The 20,469-nt window shown below is 38.3% G+C and overlaps 1 protein-coding gene across 1 annotated transcript in view; it reads left to right on the top strand.

The window, feature by feature from the left end:
• Positions 1 to 20,469, top strand: part of ADAMTSL1 (ADAMTS like 1) — a 176,650-nt gene that overhangs the window by 105,002 nt on the left and 51,179 nt on the right. The window contains exon 16 of the mRNA XM_056514574.1: positions 2,609 to 2,738. Within this exon, the coding sequence (XP_056370549.1) occupies positions 2,609 to 2,738 (130 nt within the window). The remainder of the gene's footprint in view (positions 1 to 2,608; positions 2,739 to 20,469) is intronic.

The following is a 20,469-nucleotide window of genomic DNA, read 5'->3' as shown; positions in this document are numbered from 1 at the left end:
ACCTATCAAAAAATAGAGGGACAATTGTTATCACTATGCTGTGACACTGTAGTGTGAGATTCAGGAGGAAGCTAAAGAAAGTGATTCTGATCACATTTTTACTGTTTTTACTGGTGGAGGAAGCCAGATTTTTTTGTTTGTTTGTTTGCTTTGTGGTGTTTTGATTTTGTTTTTGTTTTTGCTTCCTGGCACAAGCTATTAATGCCAAAAACTTTCAATTAACATTCCAGCAATTATATTCAGATAGGAACCTTTTTCTTTGATATCTATGCTGTCAGGCAGATTACTGGTCCTGCCAGGACCTTTCAAAGAAAAAAGGAATTTTAGTAGACAGAGTGCATGTAGTATGAACAAGAATTTTTGGAACTGCAATCAGAGATTACTTTGGTGAGAGAAATAAGCATGAGGAATGAACTTACTGGGAGGTTTAGGGCTGGTTGGATCCTGAAAATTGAAGAACAATAGTATTAGAGCTTGGCTATATGAATTTGATAACATAAAATCATCAAAATGAAAAATGGCAAAAAAGTTGAATTCAAGACCTCATAGTCATCATTTTTCAGTATTCAACATTGAAAGAGACAATGGAAAAGTGTTAAATTGATAATAATTGGTCAAGAGCTCATCAGTGACACCCTGCAGGGAGGAGAAGCTGTGGAAGTATACTCAGTTTACAAAATTTTGTTTGAGAAGGACATACAGAAGGTGAGTGAGCTGTATGCCTAGCAAACAGAAAGATGTCAAACAGCATGTGGCAGGAATCAGTGGTTTCTTTCCACAGAGTTTGGAAAAATACTTTCATGGTTTCCATACCCCTGGATCAGCAGTCCTTTATTTCCTGGCTTCATCAAATTGGTCTTGATGTCTGGCCTGCACAGATGTTCCATGCAAAACAGAGACCAGTAATTTGAGCACAGTGCCATTTTTCTCTACCTCATCAGGTAGAGAACTACCTCTGTTCTTCATCCAGGAGTATTCCACTCTGGAGAATCCATATCCCTGCATTTGCTGCACACAATATGATTACATGCTCAACAGAAAAATGATGGAGCTAGACTAATAATGAACATGATAGAGAAGTGAACATCTTGTTCATATATATAAGTTTTGAAAGTTTCTTCTCCTAGATATAAATCACTACCATTTGTTCTATCTTTTCAATAGGCTACCGATTTTACAATTTTTCTTAAGTCTTTTGAGAGATGACTTGAATAGCAAAATTTAAAATATGGGGCCACCTTGTAAAGAAGGAAACCCCCAACAGCATTGGCTGACAATAGAGACTTTGGTAATTTTGATGTTGGTGTCCATGTCCAAAACTGTCTAATTTCTTTCTTTGTTTTCAGTACCTGGGATACAGGAGGCACACTGCATAGTCTTGTGTCATAGCCATGACCTTAGTAGGCTTACACACATAGCAGCCAAAATAAAATGGTTAACAAGCCTCTTTTCTGGGGGTCTCAGCCTAAAGTGAGATTAGGGTGAATGAATTTGTGAATAATATCAAGAATACAGGAACTACTATGATCAGCTAGCTATGTAGCACTTCGGTTTTCCTGAAGGATATAAAATCATTTTTTGACTAAATGACGTGTGCTGTGGCATTAGAAACACCAAAAGATATTGTTATCTCTGTGGCACTGGTTTTGGAGGTTTTTAAGGTCTTACCACACTTTGTTTTGGTTTGGGTTTTTTACCTTCACATTAGTGTCTTTTAAAAATTGTGAGATGTTTTGGAAAAGGGTTGTTTTTGAAACTGTGATGTAATTTTTGGGAGTTCAGCTGATCTTTTCCTAACTCAGGACACAAGAATGAATGTAAAAAGCATACTTTCATTTTATTTGAGTCACTGTGGATTAGATTCTCAGGAAGTTCAGGCCAATTATTATCCTCAGACCCCTCTCAGACCCCTTTTATCCATGGGGAAATTTTCTCATGCAATCCTCTTCCCTGTGGCATGTAATTTTGCAATCCCTGATGTTCGAGCTTTCTCATCTTGTGATCCAAAAAGCCTGTGATATCCCTTATCATAGGAAAAGTAAGAGTAACTGGTATTCCATAGACCACATAAGGATTTTGGACTTAATAGTGAATTTCTGAGTTAAACCATAGTAACCAAATCTTCCAGTTTCTCTCTGTCCCAACAGCTACTGTTCTTTCCCAGCTCTCAGATGTACTCTGCAGCCTTGTGTCTTTAGTTTGTGTGCAGGCCCATGGATGCAGAAGAGTAAACTGAGAACAGCTGAATTGCCTGGCCACATTTTACTTTGCTTTTGCATGTGTGGAAGTCATTCTCTTGGTTAAAATATAGCATATGGAAGCCTTGGCCATCTCCACACCTTAGCCTGCTTGGCCTGAAAAATAAAGCGCATCATTGCACTTTATGCAAAATGAAAAAATGAGAGCGGTGAATGATTTTCTGTCCAGGGAGGTGAGCAGTGAATGAACTATGGACTGTTCACTGCAGCACTGAGGAACCTTTAGAGAGGCTGAAAGCAATGACCAGTCTGCCCTGGGGCTGCAGCCCGAGGCTGGGAGTCACCACGGGCTGCAGCCCTGGCCTGGGAGAGCTGGAGAGCTGCCTGTGACCGTTCTTTGTTTTGTGCAGGTGTCCAGGAGGCTGTGGTGACCTGTCTGAACAAACAAACCAGGGAGATGGCAGAGGAAGCCCTCTGTGTCAGCAGCCGTCGTCCTCCACGGCTGCTGAAGGCCTGCAGCCTGGACCCCTGCCCCCCAAGGTAGGCATGGCTTTAAGTGACCCCAAACTCTTTCTCCTTTCAGTCTGGAGCCACACCCTCAAGCATGACTTAGACTGCAGAAGTTTACATCCTCTTCCTGCCACAGCCATATTGGCCAGGAAGTACAAAGCAGCAGTAAGACAAAGGGCAAACTTCAGACTGTTTGCCTCTGCCAAGTCCTTCGAGCAGACAGTTTGTGGATTGGCTTAACTTTACCCAGAGTTTTGTCATGTTTAAAGAGACTTCTCCAACCTCCCCTCTCAGAAAAGGTTTTGCAGAACCTGCTTGTCCCTGGCCTCAGGCAGTTTCCACAAGCATGACCAGATGAAAGCAGATCTTTCTCTGCAGAGATTCACATCTGCACCCTTGACAACAGAAAATAGCTGTTATGACATTCTTATGGTTTATTTAAATAGGACCTGTCAAGTCTGTAAGATGTACTGTATACATAGTGTCTTTTTTCCCAGCTCTACACAGGTGCATTTACTCCATTGTGACACTTCAGCAGATTTAAAATACATTGATCTATAACTTTGGACTATTTAAAACTCTCAGTGCTGTCCAGGTGGTACATATACCTTGGAGTATGGTGTATGTATGGTTTATAAGACAACAGGCTACAGAGAAGTGTGTTGTTATGAATAAAAGGAGATTGGGATACATGGAGAAGGTTCACATTACAAATCAAAGACAGCCAGCATGAAATGACAATAAGGACATAAATAACAGTTTGGTTGATAATCAGGATTTTGAATTTGTGGCAAGTAGAGACAAATAGATTGAAATTTCTTTACCAAAGAATTACAAGTATTGCTTATGAGGATACTGCATCCCTAACTTTGTTAAATTGCCTTTATTACTGCAGATGAGACACAAATATTACATAAATGTTTGAAAATTACTTTGTAGGTGGAACTCTCATGGTAATTCATAGGTAGAAGTATCACTGCTGATGTGAATGCATGGTAGAAGATTGATCAACCAATTCTGACATGAAAAATAAGTACTCAGTAGTTAAGAAAAAACAAACACACTCATGTAGGCCAGTATTTATGTGACTTCTGTTACAAGGGTTATCTGAGTTATTGCATAAATACTCCTTGGATTAATCTGTGTGACTATCCATAGTGCTGTGGTAGCCTTGATACCAGAGTGGAGCTAGTTTAAAGCAGCCACAGGTATGCATTTCCCTCCATGAGTTACAAGAGGATCACTCTGTGGGTGAGAATCAGCCTGTGAAGCACGAGTGAAAGGGGATTGATGCAGAGGGGGAAGACTAGGCAGCTTTAATCCACCCCTAGGGCTGCAACTGAGAAGAGGGGAAATTACTCTCTCCCCTGTACACACAACTTCTCTCCTGAAGCCCCCTCAGTCTGGAGGAAATTGCCTGTCTGCAGGCCCAGGATGAAGAGCAGCACATATTCTGCAAAACAGTTCCTCTGGCCAGAGCAGGTGGGTCTGCAGACTGCAGGCAGCATGCTAATGGAAAGAGAGGCAACAAGGCAAGTTGATGTGTCTCCCAGGCAGGCTGTGATAGGATAATTACCTTATTTCCTTCAAGTTTCTGGAGTGCTACACCTACCAATGTCACTGTGTTAAATACAATGAAACAGGTAGTGTATAAAAATCTTTGCTTTATAATCATTATTTACAGCCACTTTAATACTTTTTTTTTAATGAAAAATAAAGGATTGTGTATTTAAATTAGGATTTTCTACTTATTTAAATCATAAGATACTTCAGAATTCTAATTCAAGAAATTTTAATCCAGGACTCTGATGGAAATTTATGTTAAAATCATGTCCTGATGTATGCTGATGAAGGTATTTCTACCCACTGACATGTCCAAAAATTATAATATGCTGTGGCTGTGAACTTTGATCTCTTCGACAGGAGTTTCCAAAATCTGTGAACCATTGATACTTCCCAGAGCTCTTGTTGATGACTTATAGAGAGAGCTGGCTGGTCTCACAGTGTTGGCTCTCCGCTCTGTTTTCCAGCTGCTTAAGTGCATTAACAGAAGCTAAAATAATAAAAACCACTTTCCTAAAATATTCTTGATGTGCAAGTGACTGCTGGAGCATGCAGTTGTTGTGGGTAGTGGAGGCATTCCACTGAAAAGGCAACTGAGATGGTGATGGATGTCTTGGTAGGGAAGGAAATACTGTCCCCAGCATGAAGAAAAGGCTGAAAAGTCTTGCCCAAGAGAACAAAAATTCTCTCCTAATATATTTAGAGAAATTATTCCAGCAACATATCTTGATCTTAAACAGCACATCATACTTTGAATTCAATGCTTATGTCTAAAATTTAATACCATTAAAGATCTTGCTTAGCTGTAGAGGGAGAACATTTAAATGTTAGAACTTCAAAACATAATGTTCTTCTGCTGCAAGCATTTTTGGTTACATGTGAGGCTGCTGTGTAGCCTCTCAGAGGGTTAGTGATGTGAGCTGCAAACAATAGTTTTAGCTGTTTTGCTGTAGATAGACAAAAGCACTGAACTAGAGAATCTCATCAGCCTTCCTGGTGGGTCAGAAGGCAAGAAAGATGTTGTGGAAGTAGTAGGCAAAGAGTAATTTCATTCTGGTTTTGATCCATCTTTTTTTCTTTTGGTCACTTTAGAAGAATGATACTAAAAGGATCTGTACTGCTACTCTTCATTTTGCTCCTTGCTGAAAATAGGTGTGGATAGACTACAAAACTTCATTACTCACTGAATACTTGAAATGAGCCTATGGTATCACCAACCTTTTCAATCCCTAATTGCCCTGGTGTGTCTTGGGGCAGAATATGGTAAAAGAATATACTGGCAATATTCTTCACATTTATGAAAAAACTGAGAGGTGATGGTGCTTGTACAGCAGCTGAGAATGCTTTGAAATTTTCTTTGGAATCTTGGCTTAATATCTTAGCACGTTACTATTCTGAGTACATGGAAGAGAGACAAAAACTAAACCACAGAAATCCGTCTTCAGATATTCACAGCAGTATGGAGTCAGAAAAACCCCATACCTAAAATTCTTACAGAGGAAAGATCAAGAATCAGGAAGAGCTGCACACAAAAAATTGGAAGATTTCCTCCATATTCAAATCCCAGCTGAGTCTCCTCGGGTTTCAGATTTTGAGAGCTTTTTGGTTATTGCTTCAAGAACAATAGCAGAAAGAGTCCAGACCATTTTCTCCTGGCAAATAGTGTAAAAAAATTTCTCATTTTTAACTGAATTAAGAAAATGGGAAACACTGCAGAGCTGATCGCTAAGTTGGGAGCTAATAATTGACTTTCAACAATACTTACAGAGTAAAATTTGTTGTCATTAACATAGTTTAATATTCCTAGAAAAAGGATATAGCTTGTTTTGATGTGCTAGGAGAGCCAGCATGCTTTCTACAAGAAAGAGAGGAATGAAGACTATGACAATTTTAATTCAGTCATTCAGTTACTTAATTTGTATCAGTCAAGCTGTACCACTTGAAGAATTACATAGAAATAATTGAGAAGAGCACAGTCTTCCAAAAGTAAACTCAGAATAGCTGTTCAATGTCAAGAAGTTTCTTCTCTAAGTAAAAAAATAAACAAAAGGGAAGATCACTCAGTTATGCTAATTGCTATGTTTGTATTCTAAATTACCAAAAAAACAATTAGAAGAACCCTGTTTCAATGTTAGCTTGGCTGTTTTCAACAACAAAATGTCTCACATCCAAAATGTGTCTTTTCTGCAGCCTCCACAGCCTGAATTACAGAGGCAGTCATCATCTAATCAAATATAATTGCTCTTGTTTATAAGAGCAACAGCATGAGCACTTCATGGTGAGCCAGCAAGCTCTACCAAAGGGGTGAAAGAGAATGCTGTAACTCTGTTATTAATTATAACTGCTCAATAATTTGGTCAATGTGTGTTGAAAAGATTCGGTAAACATGTATGGAGTAGTGAAGAGAGAATCAAAGCAATGAAAACCAGATGGCTGAAAACGGAGGAAATTGCAGGCAAGTTTTACAGCTTTGTTCGTGAATATTTTCAAAACTGAACTTTTATTTCTGTGCAACAAACAACAGCTGAATTTCACAAAATGAAGGAAAAAAAAAAAAAAAGAAGAAGAAAAAGCAGATGGTTCTAGGAATAGCACACAATTTCACCCCAGCACTCACCCTTTACCATTTCAAGCCTCTGTGGTTTGCAAGAAAAGATAGGAAACCATCTGAATGGTTCTGATACCTGACCAAAAAGGTAAAAGTTGTCCGAGTTAGTCTGGGCTCTATCTCATTGCATAGTTTGTTTCTTTTCTCTTTCTTTTTCTTTTGTTCTGTGTCGGCTTGATTAATGTTTTATGATTAATCACCTGTTATTATTTTAATGTTTATTTGGTAAATGTGGTATTGTCATTTTTTTGCTCTATTTCCAACTAAAATTAAACTACAAAGGATTTAAAAATTCAACAAGCTTTTCAATGCATTAGGTTGGTGATAGGTCAGACTTAGTGTAAGGTATGCTCCCATCAGCAATCTAAAATTAATTCAATATGTGTGAAAGGGACAGAGCTTTCTCTAATCCATTAAACGTGACCTGTGTGTGGAAGGGTGTCAATGCAGATGTGATTTGCATTGGCAGGATGAAATACTAGAGCATCTCTATCTAGTTAATGAAAAGGGTTAAAAGGTCTATAAGTCATGATAGCTACAGATCCTGCACTACAGCCTTACTGGCAGGGGTTACCAGTTCTTCTTATTATCAAGAACTACCAGTTCTTGCAGTTTGGGTTTTTTTTCAAACTTGTAAGTTAGAGTAAGCATTAATGAGGCAAAGATGGTTTTACTGTCTTTTTGTGACACAGAGGTTTTCAAATTCTCACAAACAAGTGACATATTATTTAAATGGGACACATTTAGGTCTATTTTTAGCTGAAGTGCATTGAGAATGTCTTTGAGAGCCTCTTAAGATGTAGCCCACAGAGACTCCTGGGTTCGCAGAACACAGCTTGAATTGCGGAGGAAGAGGTTGGAGAATCAGATATGCTGTCACACATGGTAGATTCACCCTTATTTGAAGCCTTTAGTTTGAGAGATGTCTTAGACAGAACTCTTGGACCTGATGAGGGAATCATAATGTCATTTATTCCCTAGCTTTACTATGCTAGACACAGACCTATAAAGGGATGTCTAAACAAGCTGTCCTCCCTAGGTGGCTCTGCTATGCTCCTATCTGCGTTACCTGCATGCCTACCCCCACACTGTAATACCACCCTGGCCTTAAAACATACTGATCTGTGACCTAAAAGCATTCATTTTCTTTCCTCTTGTCCATAATATAATCTCCTGCTTTGCACCCTTTCCAGCTCCCAAGAGATTGTCCAGGATGTGTGTGATAGTGTGCCTTTCCCTTCTCTCTGGTTGTTTTCTCTGGCTCCTCAGTGTCCTTTACTCAGCTAGTTATAGTGAAGTCCCCAAGGAGACCCTTTTCAGCCATGTGTGTCACATCACAATGTGAAGCAAAGCCACTTGCAGTTTTGGAGGGTCAGAGGTGCTCTGGAGCCTCCATCACACCGTGCCTCCAGCTCTTCTAATCTAAAATTTCAAGGGTCGTCCCCAGCCATTTTGTTTTCTTTAAATAATAAGATGTTTCCTTCATTAGGTAGGATTGCACTAAGAGACATTTTCCTTCATTTCAGCTTGTATTCCCATCAGACTATTATCTTCACAAAATATTAGAGTGCAATCACAATTTAGTTTTGCTTCGTACTTTTAGTGATAAATCACACTTCTTTATCAGAATACTGTATAGCTAGATAGATTATTTTTCTCTACACAGATCTCCAGTTCACAATTTTCTCCAAGTTAGTACACCTTGTGTTGAAGCAAATTTGCCATGCCCTAACACATTTTTGTTATAGCTTGGTTTGGAATGAGCATTAGCTTAACTCATGCTAGGGACTTACTGAGTTCCTCTGCAGAGCAGACTTACTCTTCTCTTTTTTTTTCTAGCACAGTCAATTTTGTGTGTTTCATCACTTTAGGACAGTCCTCTTCTCCTAGCCTTTCACTTCACTTATGCCAGAATTTAGGACTCACTGCCACCTGATATTTTTCAGTATTTTGACCAAATACCATCTTACTCAAGTGTTTCTTATGTTAGCTTCTACTCCTCATTTTTTCTCTAAATTCAGTCTTCTTGAGTATTAATTTACTGCCTGAGCAGCAGGATTTTGTTCCCCAAAAAAGCTTTCCCAACAGCAGCAAAAGAGGTGTGTCTTTCATTGTCTGCCACATATGAAGTCAAACATTTTGTAGCATAATGAGGAGGATTAACTTTTTCACTCCAGCATTAACATATGAAACAAGCTACAGGGTCTTATAAATGGCTGATTTTACAGTGCATCTTTACTTCCTTTAAAAAGGAGTGACATTAACAACACCATTATATCTTCCACTTACAGTATGGCTGAAGTAATTTGTGGGAGTCTGAGGAATACCCAGTGCTTTCAACCAATAAACCTTTATGGACTAAAAGATATGTTTAAGAAAATGGTCCTATTTCTTGCAAATATATTGTACAGTTTTGTGACATAGTTTGTCATCAGAAAGATTCACACATGAAATGAATGAAGAAGGTGCCCTCACTTCCATTCAGTTTCGAGTGCATTAAGCAACTATTAAAGGAGTCAGACTGATTAAAGTATGAATTCTCTGTCTGCCAAGTAGGTCTGTCACATCTCCTGAAGCACAGCAAGACCTATTTGTGTCCTTAAACTTCCATCTTCAATGTGCAATTATCTATTAGAATTGTGACTAAGATGATGTATATTCTAACCAGCTGTTAGTAGTAGTAGTCTTAGTCATTCACAGCTTTGGGAGACACTTGAAGCACTTACACAGAGGTCTGTTGTGCATTTAATTACCACACAATGGATCCACAGATTTGTAATATTGTAACTATATTGTATGGAAGTGTGTTTGTTTGTTTGTTTAATTATAATGCTTATATTGTTCTGATCTGAACAGAGATTTTCAGGTGCATCAAACAAGTTCATTTCCCTTCCCATGAGGAAGTAAACTGTATTGTCTTAAGTCATTATTTTCTTCAAGTTCTAAGAAGCCAGTTTCTCACTCAGGAAAATTTGGAGAAGTGTGTTAAGTAGCCATTCTGCAGTATGTGGATTCTACACACAAATCTATGTAGATATAGCAGTTAGGATGGAGATGCTACCTGTTTTAATACCTTTAAGTTTGCCTACATTATAACTTCTATGATACCAACAGTTTGAATAGAATTTTTCCTTCCATCGAGTCAGAACCATTTGATACTTCCATGAATCTGACTACTTTAATATGGGGCTATAACATGAGTTTAGAGTCTACTCACTCTAAGTAAGGTGCACCTGCATGTTTGGATCTTTGAAAGTCAATATGAAAAAAACATCTTTTAATAGAGAAGAGTGAGTGAGCTAATAAATATATTATTGGTCACAGTTTCAGGATCTCAAAAAACAAAGTAAAAAGGAAAGACCTTAAAGATCATGTATTTCCTTGCCATGGGCAGGGACAACTTCCATTTGACCAAGTTGCTCATCCAACCTGGTCTTGAACACTTGCAGAGATGGGGCATCCTCAGTTTCTCTGGGAAATCTGTGCCAGTGTCTCACCACCCTCAGTAAAGAATTTCTTCCTAATATCTAATCTACACCTACTCTCAGTTTGAAGCCAATTCCCTTTTCCTGTCACTACATGCTCTTGTAAACAGTCTCTCTCCATCTTTCTTGTAGGCCCTCTTCAGGTACTAGGAAGGCTGTGATTAGGTCACACCAAAGCCTTCTCTTCTCCAGGCTGAATAGTTCTAATTCTCTCAGCCTTCCCTCATGGTAGAATTTTTGCATTCCTGCAGTCATCTTCATGGCCTCCTCTGGACTGTCTCCAACATGTCCCTCCTGTGCAGGGACCCCAGAGCTGGATGCAGCACTGCATCTGGGGTCTCACCAGAGCAGAGCAGAGGGGCAGAATCCCCTCCCTCCCCTGCTGCCCACACAAAGACATCCCTTCTTTGGATGCAACCCAGGACATACTTGGCTTTCAGGGCTGTGAGTTCTCATTGTTGGGTCATGTCCAGCCTTTCCTCCAGCAGCGCCCCAAGTCCTCAGCAGAGCTGCTCTCCATCTGCTCATCCCCCAGGCTGTGTTGGCACCAGGGGTTGCCCTGTATGAGATTGCTGTGGACACATATTTTGGTCTTTTTTAATGGTCCCTCATTATAAATACAAAATGTAAAATTCAGTGTAAAATACTTATTCTGGATACAGCCTTGTAACAAAACTCTTACTGCCTTTTAAACAGTATGTTGCAAGAAGGACATTGAAGGGAATTCAAAGCAGAACATAAGGGAATGTAAGCAGACGTGAGTTTCCTGAGTTCAATCACAATGCCGTATAGTTATATATATATATTCTAAAGTTCTACTGTTCAGCCTTTCCCCTGCTAAAAAAAGCTAGAGAAACACTGTGTGTGCCTGATTTTGAGAGACAGTCTGTTTGTATCTTCTGCCCTGGTGAAATGGTTCAGGAACAGTTCATCCTGTGGAAAATATTATCACTGTAATGCTGCCAGCCAGGTCAGCAAGAAGCTCATGTTATCTGCTGTTTTTGTGGCAGTACTGCTAATAAAACTTGGGCTTGCTAGAGTCAAAGTCACTGAAACCCAGTCACTGTTATCTGAACACTCTTTCATTCATGAATATGCTTGCTTTGTCCATCCAGTCCAGTGACATCTTTACTTCTTTCCTGTCCTTATCATTTCAGCAAAGGCTTCTTTAGATTTAGGGAGAGTCTTGCTACTCTGTGGGACAAAATCACATGGTTCATGAATATTGATCTTATAATTTGTGAAGTCAGGCTTTTGTATATTATTTCTGTGCCATCTATTTCCAACTATATAATTTTTTAAAGTTTAGTTTTAGAAGAAATTTCAGATAAAAAATTGTCAGTTGACTGCACATCTTTCTCACCTGTGAGCTTTTTCTTTCTTTGTCTTCTGGTGTCTGTAAGGTTGTTGATGTCTTCCTCAGGAATAGCTATGTTTTTCCATTTGATGTAAAGGTAGGTCTGAAAAAAAAAGTTTTGGCTTATGACATAGTCCTGCATGGAAAGCATCAGTGTGAAAAGAGCTAGGGAGCTTTCAACATAAAGAAGCTCTGTGTTAAACTGTCTGTTGTGATTTAAGCTCAGATGGCAGCTCAGCACAATGAAGCTTTTTACTCACCCCCTCACCTCAGTGGAACAGGAAAGATAATCAAAACTAAGATTTGTAGGGTGGAAGAAGAAGAAGGGTTTAATAATTGAAACATAAATAACATATAATAATTATAGAAGAGAATGAGAATGAGAATGAGAATGAGAATGAGAATGAGAATGAGAATGAGAATGAGAATGAGAATGAGAATGAGAATGAGAATGAGAATGAGAATGAGAATGGAGGAAAAAAAAATAAGAAAGAGCAAGAGATGCACAATACTATTTCTCACTTTCTGACTACTGCTCAGCCCCATCTCTACATCCCAAACAACCCTCCTCCCAGGTAACTTCTCCAGTTTATGTATTAGGCATGACATTCTGCAGTGTCCAATATCTATTTGGCCACTTTGGGTCACCTGTCCTGGCTATGGTCCTTCACAGTTTGTATTTATTTTTGGATCTGCCTCATTGGCAGAGCATAAGACAAAATAAAGTCCTTAAGCTGGTATGAACACTACTTAGCAGCAAACAAAATATCAGTATGTTATCAGTTTATTCCCACACTGAATCTGACCAACTATAGAGAAGAAATTAACTCTACCTGAGCAGAAACCAGGACATTTTTATCTTTGCTTCTTTGCAAAGCAATCATTTAGACTGATCTGCAAAATTTATTGTATTTGTGGTTCTTGTGTTCTGCATTGCTTCAGTGTAGGTTTAGGGCAATGTACAGTTCAAACTCACTCTGGTTTAGTTTCCAGTGTGTTTCTTCCACTTGAATCATTCAGCTTCTGCCATCTCCTGTTACAATTTAATACAATGCAAGTACAATTTGTGCAATTTGTGTTCTAGTCTTCAAACCTCCCGATATTATTTCTTAACCAGCTTTCCACCTTTACACCAATTTACTCTTTTCCTCACCTGTTAACTGTTTCATTCTTGAAAGGCCTACCAAGGATGTATTTTTCTACCTCACATAATATATTAAACAACATCCTTGTAAGAAGTTGCTGCTTTAAGCATAAGCCCAAATCTAACCAGTATTCAAATTCTTGAACAAGTTCTCTGCTAAACCTGAAGCTGCCTTTTCATGTTCCTGTGTGGTTTTTATAATATGTATCTGCAAAAGTCTCCTGAAAGACCCACTGCACATCCTCCCACTGTTCAAAATGTTGACAGAGGTACACAAACTCTCTTCTCTGTCCTGCCTGAATAACTTATGTTCTCTAACTCCGACTCAAGGGACAGCAAGAGTTTTTTAAAAGGCAGAACATTATAAATATTGCTTGAAGCCTGTCATAAGGTTACTCTAGCAATCAGAATTGTTGGTTGTAGAGTTGCTGAAAATTCCTTTACCCTCTGTACTCTGACTTTTGAGTTCCTTCTCTGTGTTCCTTTGTTTAACTCTATTATATAAATACTGGATCCCTGCTACAATCAGCTATAATGAGCTGCAATGTTAATTGATATGAGTAAATTTACAGAGTGCAGACCATTTCTGTCACCTGCCAGAGCACTTCCACTGAGCCTTTGATCTGCTTATGTATGTTGTCTGCATATCTTTAATGGACTTCCTTCACTTTAAGGAAGATACTTTTTGAAGAAAGCACCTCATTCTCCCTTGTGCACAACAGTCCTCTGGAACTTTTCCTGTTCAGTTCCCTTGTCTCAGTGGCAATGCTGTGCAATGGGTACTGTACAGTGGATTTTGTCAGGCTGGCACTGAACAATTTAAGTATGAATTGTTTTTCTGGTTTTGCTGGTGATGACTTAAAAGTAGTTTGCATTTTCATTTTTTATTTTATAAAGAGCATTAATTTTTTCAGAGCTTAGTTAAATCTCACTTTTCTTCTGAGGTGTGTGAATACCATATGTGTATTTGTAATGTTCTCTCTATTACAAATTGAACCACAGCAGGAGAGAGATCACTTTCTAGAGACCTCAGATCTGTGTTTCGACACCAGGGTTGAAGTCTTTGCTCTCATACTTCGTTTCAAAGGAGCAGTCACATTTTACTGTGAGTAATTTAAAATCTGGATGAAAAATCACTTGTAGTTAAATTCTTGGCTTTTGTGCCACTTTCTTTGAGACTTTGATTATAAGTCAAGGACTGACTGTGGAGTTCTCATCTCAGTCCTGTAGCTTCATGCAAGAAAGTGTACTACCCAGACAGAGTGGATGGTATCATTTCCTGCTGTTCAGAGCATAAGATCATTCTGACATATTTAAGATGTGATCCTGAGCATATTTACTCAACCAAATACATGTTTGTTAAATGAGCCTCAAGAAAGCCTTTCACACCTGAAACAGGAAATTTTGCCACAAGCACTGTTCCAGGTTCATAAGGGAAGAGGAAGGGAGGAAATATATGGGCTGTGAGCAGACTTCTCAGTCTTTACAGCCAAGTGGAGAATGCACAGGTTGACAGAGGAAAAGAGGAAGCCAGTATTGATGTAATATGTGATTTATTCAACCTGTTGTAGGCACATATAAACAGCTGCCTCACAGCCCTTTGTGCAAGCAGGTGTCAGATGTTGTGAGATGCTTCCACACGGATGAATGTGTACTTTAGAAATAAATTTTAAAAAAAATATTTTGTATAACTTTCGTTTGGTTTAACCACATAAAAATGACAATAATTTCTTTTTTTTTTTTTACTAGTTTGGGAGGTCTTTTTCTAGGAGTGTTTACTTTTCCTCTGCAATGTTCAGTTGTGGCAGGGGTGGAAGGGACTCTGTCAGCATTAAACTGCATCCCTAGATAATTTTCTTACAACACCTAACACCTTAGAACAATTTGGAGTTTACCATATATGTTGTGCGTGTGGGAGCTAATCCAAAGTTGTCACCTACATAGCACTTTGGCACAAGACTACAAGTTCTACCTACATCATTTACTTTTTCCAGACTGCTTATAGGGGTTGAGAGGATGTTTTGTTCTGAAGGCTTGTAACCCTGCCAGGGCAACAAATAATTCTAGCAGCTTGTCTTGCCAAGCCAGTGCCACTTTCTGTTCTCTCTAGCTAGCAGAAGTATTGTCTGATCTCCAGTTCCTGTGGCTATGAGAGGGACATTTCAAAACTAAGGTAACTGCATTATTGTCACTGTTGTTATTTGTGACACAATGATGCCTTGAGGCTCCTGTGAAGCTGAGTCCCCCATTGTGCTAGTTGGTGTAGAAGGACAGAATATCTCAACATGGACAGAAAAAAAACAAAAAACAAAAAAAAACCAAAAAAAAAAACCAAAAAAAAAAAAAAAAAACCAAAAAAAAAAAAAAAAAAGAAACAGAAAAAAACACCACACAAAAATATTGTTGTGATTTTGTGAATAGGAAGTTGAGACATGGGAGAATGGCATGATCCAGCCCAGTGCTTGGCTATCCACTTTGGACTCAAAGGGAATATACTCATACTCATGTCGCCCATGTTTCAGCAGTTCTGGTGTCACTCACGTCTGGAGTTCAGCAAAGAACCAGGAACAAGATCCTGCTCTCTTGATTCTCCAGTTCTTCACCTGAACTGTTAGAGCACAATATGATCTTGATACCTTTATTCTTCTGTTGAAAGAAAGAAGGAAAATTCCTTTCTAATTAAAAATTAGATGTTCAGGACTTTACAGGTTTACATGTTCATGTCACATGTTGAAATTTTTAAGACACCCTGAAGCTGATAACAAATGCCCAAGTTTAATTCAAAGACCACAGAAAAGATTTTTGTTTACTATGTCAAGATCATTTACCTATTATAAATGGCATAGTTAAACTGGTTTTTGAGAAAATCACTAACATTTTTAGATGTACATTAATAGTATGGAATAATCATCCTGTGGTGGTAACCAGGTTTTTCAGATTATTGAGCATTTTTTGGCCATTGCAGCTTCAAAGTTTTTCTTTTATTCAGGGGCACTGTGAGTATTTACATTTTAAAATGCACTGACCATGATAATTGCAGAAACTGTTGAAGTGGAATTAAGCATATGCACAAGCATTCCTTAGATAAGTTAAATTTATTTAATGAGAATGTTTCAGAAAATAGCAATTTATTGTTGTTCCTTTACCAGTTAGACTTATAATTCCTAAAACTGATGATAGATCAGATTGTTAGTCTAATTCATGCTCTATATTGGCTGATAAATTTCCCAAGTTGTGATTTCTTGTTCATAAAATCTGTCCATTATTAATTCACTTTGTTAGCTTCTAATTCCTGCAAATTCAAGAAATTCAGTGTTTTGGTTTGCTGGAGTTTTCATTAAATTTTGTCTAGTTTTTAGACTACACCTTTCCCTTATCATTGTGTGTAAGAGAAGCTAAAGAGAAACAATTGTCTTGAGCAGTCAGGTCTAGTACTTCTGAAACTACTTCAGAAACTGAGTCTGCCTATTTTCATATGTGACCAACTCTAAAAAAAACTATAGTGATATTCTTATGGAAGAAGGAAAGTGTTCATTCAGAAAGCTAAGTTTCTGTGATCAGTTTTGGTTTTGAAATTTTGATGGTACTTGAAATGTGTTATATTTTCAGACCGTCCTCTGCTCCTAATATATTTCCAGTAGAAATCTGTTTTCATCTACGTTCATTTGGAAAATGTTCACGTGTGTGTGACACATGTGATACATGTATCAGGGATAAATGCATCTCAGTGATACATGTATTTCAGCACATCCAGCCCTATGAATTGCCTTTCATCTTACACTTCTCTTTGCTAGCCATCTCTAAGTGTCCCACTGGTGTTAAATTAATATAGCTTTTGTTCAATCAGTTCAAATATTTGGTGTAATTTATGTATATCAGTAGAGTTAGGTATCTATATCCTGCAAAGGATGAAAACGTTTTGAAATCTGCTTTATATTAAATACAGTTGTTGAAATATTTTTAAAGTCTAGTTTGTGCTTACATACATAACCTGTACTATATTTTGGAGGTGGAGATGGACAACTGGTGAAGTAATAAACCTAGAGCTAGGACAAGCCAGAGGTTTAGGAGCATAGATGCATCAAAGTCCTAAAGGTTAAAAATAGGTTGTTTCTCTGTTACCAGGTTAGTACAGCTTTGGGCAGTAATGAAGGAGAAAGGATAAAATGTATATTTTGGACCAAAACTATGCAATCTTTTCACCAGACTCTGAAAAATAATATGGGAAGTACCAAGCAGATGACTTTCAGCTGTTCTATAAACCAGCAAATACACAGATGGTTCTAAAAGTCTATACCTTAACAGCAGCCACATTCAGCTTACAAAGATACCAGTTCCACTCGTGCAAGATTCCTTTAGCCTGATTCTGTAACTACTACATTCATCCTTTAAAGTGTAAGATTCTTTCTTCATCTTGAATTTTAATTCTGGTATTGACAGGTGCATGTAAGACACTATCTTTTGTATGCCCTGTGCATTGGAAGAGCCAGTATGGCCAAAACACCCAGAAGAAAAAGTAGGCAGAGGAATTCACAGCTAAGTACCATATGAAATAAGACAGGACATATTTCAGCTAGCATAACATAACACTCTACAGCAAGAGCTGTAATGGTTTTGAAATCAAAACCAGGGAGAGACTCCAAGTCAGAAGTACGGTTTAATAGGAAAAAAAAAAAAAAAAAGAGGAAAATAAAATACATGCCATAGTACAGAAGAAAACCAGTGACAGAGTCAGAATACAACCTGACACCCCACTAGTTAAGGTGGTGGTAGCAATCCAGATGAAGTCATCTTCTCAAAGCAGTGATCCTGTAGAAATCCTGGCAGTGACCCTGGTAGCTCTTGTCCTCTGGAAACCAATGTGTAAGGGCTGCATTGGTGTTCCAAATCTCAGTTTTTATCGAAGTAGGAAAGGCTTAGCTCCTCCCCCTGGCTGGAGCATCTCCCAGTGGTATGATGTGATTTTATCAGTCATGCAGTGAGACTCAATGGCCCATTAACAGAAGATATCTCCCTGGAGGAAGGATGGGTTGTGGAAAAGATAAAGAACACTGCCCCAGCTGGTTTTAACAGATGGCCCATTAGCAGAGGATATCTCTCACAGAGACAAGGATCACTGCCCCACCTGGTTTCAGCAGAAGGTGATAGAATACATACCTTTGGACATATCTTTACATTGTAACCTAGGACGGGTCAAACAGCATTACTACAAAAAATCTAGTGTTTTATATATTTTTTTTTTTAAGATTATTATTTTCGACAGTACAAGTACTCTAGAAACCAATTGGTAAATCTAATAGGGTAATATTAATTCAAAGTGTTGCAAGCACCTTTAGCTGTTATAAAATAATTCTATAGCCTTTTAATTCAGTAAGATTATTGCTGAGTTTTCTCTGTGCTTCTTAAGACTTTGAAATTCATGTATATCATTTGTGGGTTTAGTTATCTGCACATCTCTACTCCCTAATCCAATTTCCACGTCTTCTCTACTCTTCATTCTTTACTTTCCATCTGTGAAAGCCCATGAAAGTCTCTTGGGAATATGAAGGTACTAGGGCAAGAGGTATTTGACCTCACAGTTCATGAGCTCCTCAGAGGAAACTCTTCCTTAATGCAGCTGGAAAGAATTGTGAACAAACCAGTGTTAATTATGAGTAGGCAACAGATGCAACCTGCAGCATTCAGAAATTTCAAACAGGAAAAACCAGTCGTTTCTCTTCATGGAAACACAGCATTTCTTTCTGGGAGAAGAAACAGATACCCTCTTCTGAAGAAGCCAGGATGTCCGAAGGGTTTATGTGGCTTGCTAGCCACCGAGATGTGGATTGCCAACAGAAATACTTTGCGCTTATACCAATAACAAACAAAATGTTGCTGGAGGCAACAGCTACTGCCAGCACTTGAAAAAAAGAAACTCTGGCAACTAACCATGTATCAAAATAGATTCTGAAGTAACAAAATGCTTTCTTTTCACCACCTACTCAAATGTTTTATTTTAGATTGTGCTAAAACTGAGGAGTAGATGATATTCCCATTAATTCTGACAATTTCATGGGAAGACCTCTTCCCCCAGATCATTCATATGGAGAACATACTCCAGTTTAGCTTAACTGGCTGCCATATGTCATTCCTATTCCACTGATTATAGCTCCCAGTACACGTGCACAGATTAGTGTCCTTCAGTGTGATATGGCCTGGAAAGTGACCATGAGAGCTTCTAACTAAGTATGAAAGATGCATTTATTAGAAAGGGTTAAACATATTGTTGTTATTGCTGCTAACAACACCAAGAGTATTGTCTAAAAGCAAGCTACACCATTATTATGCTTATAGTGAGGCTCAGGATGCATCCTTTCATAAAAGCAGAGAATGTCACCAGCAGATGGAGCACAGCAGGAGAACAACTTGGTGCCTTTGGTCCATCAGGATATCATCTGATGATAAAAAATTCTTATGTTCTAGCTTTTTAAATTTCCTCCCTTGAAAGGGAGGAAACATGCTCAAAAAATAACCTTATAAAATAAAAAGAGGTTAGAATTGTTCTGTGATTGTAGGCTAGGACAATCTTATTTGAGTAATATGTTTGCTAACATGGTATGTTTTACATGCACCAAGCTATTTCTTTTGATTGCAGATCTCAGAGCATCAGAGTGGTATTTCTCTGCTTCTTCCACAAAATCTGCTTCATTCTGCTGACATTGCTTCTTAACTTTTCTCCATTATCTGCCCCCATCCTGTCTGGAGCCTGAGGGTATTCTCCTTCATAATCACTCTCTTTAAACTTCTGCCTGGATTTGTTTTTCTCAAAGACAGGTTCTCTGAGCCTTCCTTTTCCCGAATTTTTAATTTATTCTCTCAGCAATCAATAATGTCATGCTGGAAAGGAAGCTACTCTTCAGATTTAGAAAACATGGAACTATCTGGCCTTCATGCTTTCATTTTGGATGTGGGAGTATATCCAAATCAGCATACAGTCTTGTGTGAATTTGTTGGGGAGGCTATTTTCTTGTATTTTCCTTCTAGAACAGCATATAAGGCTGATTTTTTTGTGTATGCATTTCTACATATCTGAAGTACTTTCTAGCTGATACCTGAGTGGAAGGCCTAGTATTTTACATAATTTTTAAATTTTGTGCTTAGCTGACAGAATTAGTGGTTGTACAGTTCAAATAGCAGAAGTCTGGTTTTAAGGTGATGAACACTGAAAAACAGTTATCAAAAATCCTGTTGATGCAGGATTTACATAGCTAGATCAGAGAAGATCCAGCTTAGTGACAGGTGTTCATCCAGGGGTGGAAGGTGATCCCCTGCTCTCCCATTGCATCTCTCATTGTACATCTCAACAGCACAGAAAAGTCAGTTAGGAATACCAAAGAAATTTGTGCTCAGCATTTCAGTTTCACATTATTTTAATTAAACTTTTGTTAATATCTTCCTTTATTTTTTGTTTAAGATAGGGGGAGAAAAACAGTTAATTAAATCCACTGTATTTTGAAATACATTGTAAATGCTCCTACAGACAAAAAAAAATCCTACTGTAGGACCCAAAACATTTTCTGTGATATTGCAGGAATCCCAGAGACTTGCAGTCCAAGAACTTCTGA

This window comes from Oenanthe melanoleuca, chromosome Z, assembly GCF_029582105.1.
Source record: "Oenanthe melanoleuca isolate GR-GAL-2019-014 chromosome Z, OMel1.0, whole genome shotgun sequence".
In the NCBI taxonomy this organism is placed as follows: Eukaryota; Metazoa; Chordata; class Aves; order Passeriformes; family Muscicapidae; genus Oenanthe; species Oenanthe melanoleuca.
Note: the sequence above shows the minus strand (reverse complement) of the source record. Positions and strands in the feature narration are given on the sequence as shown.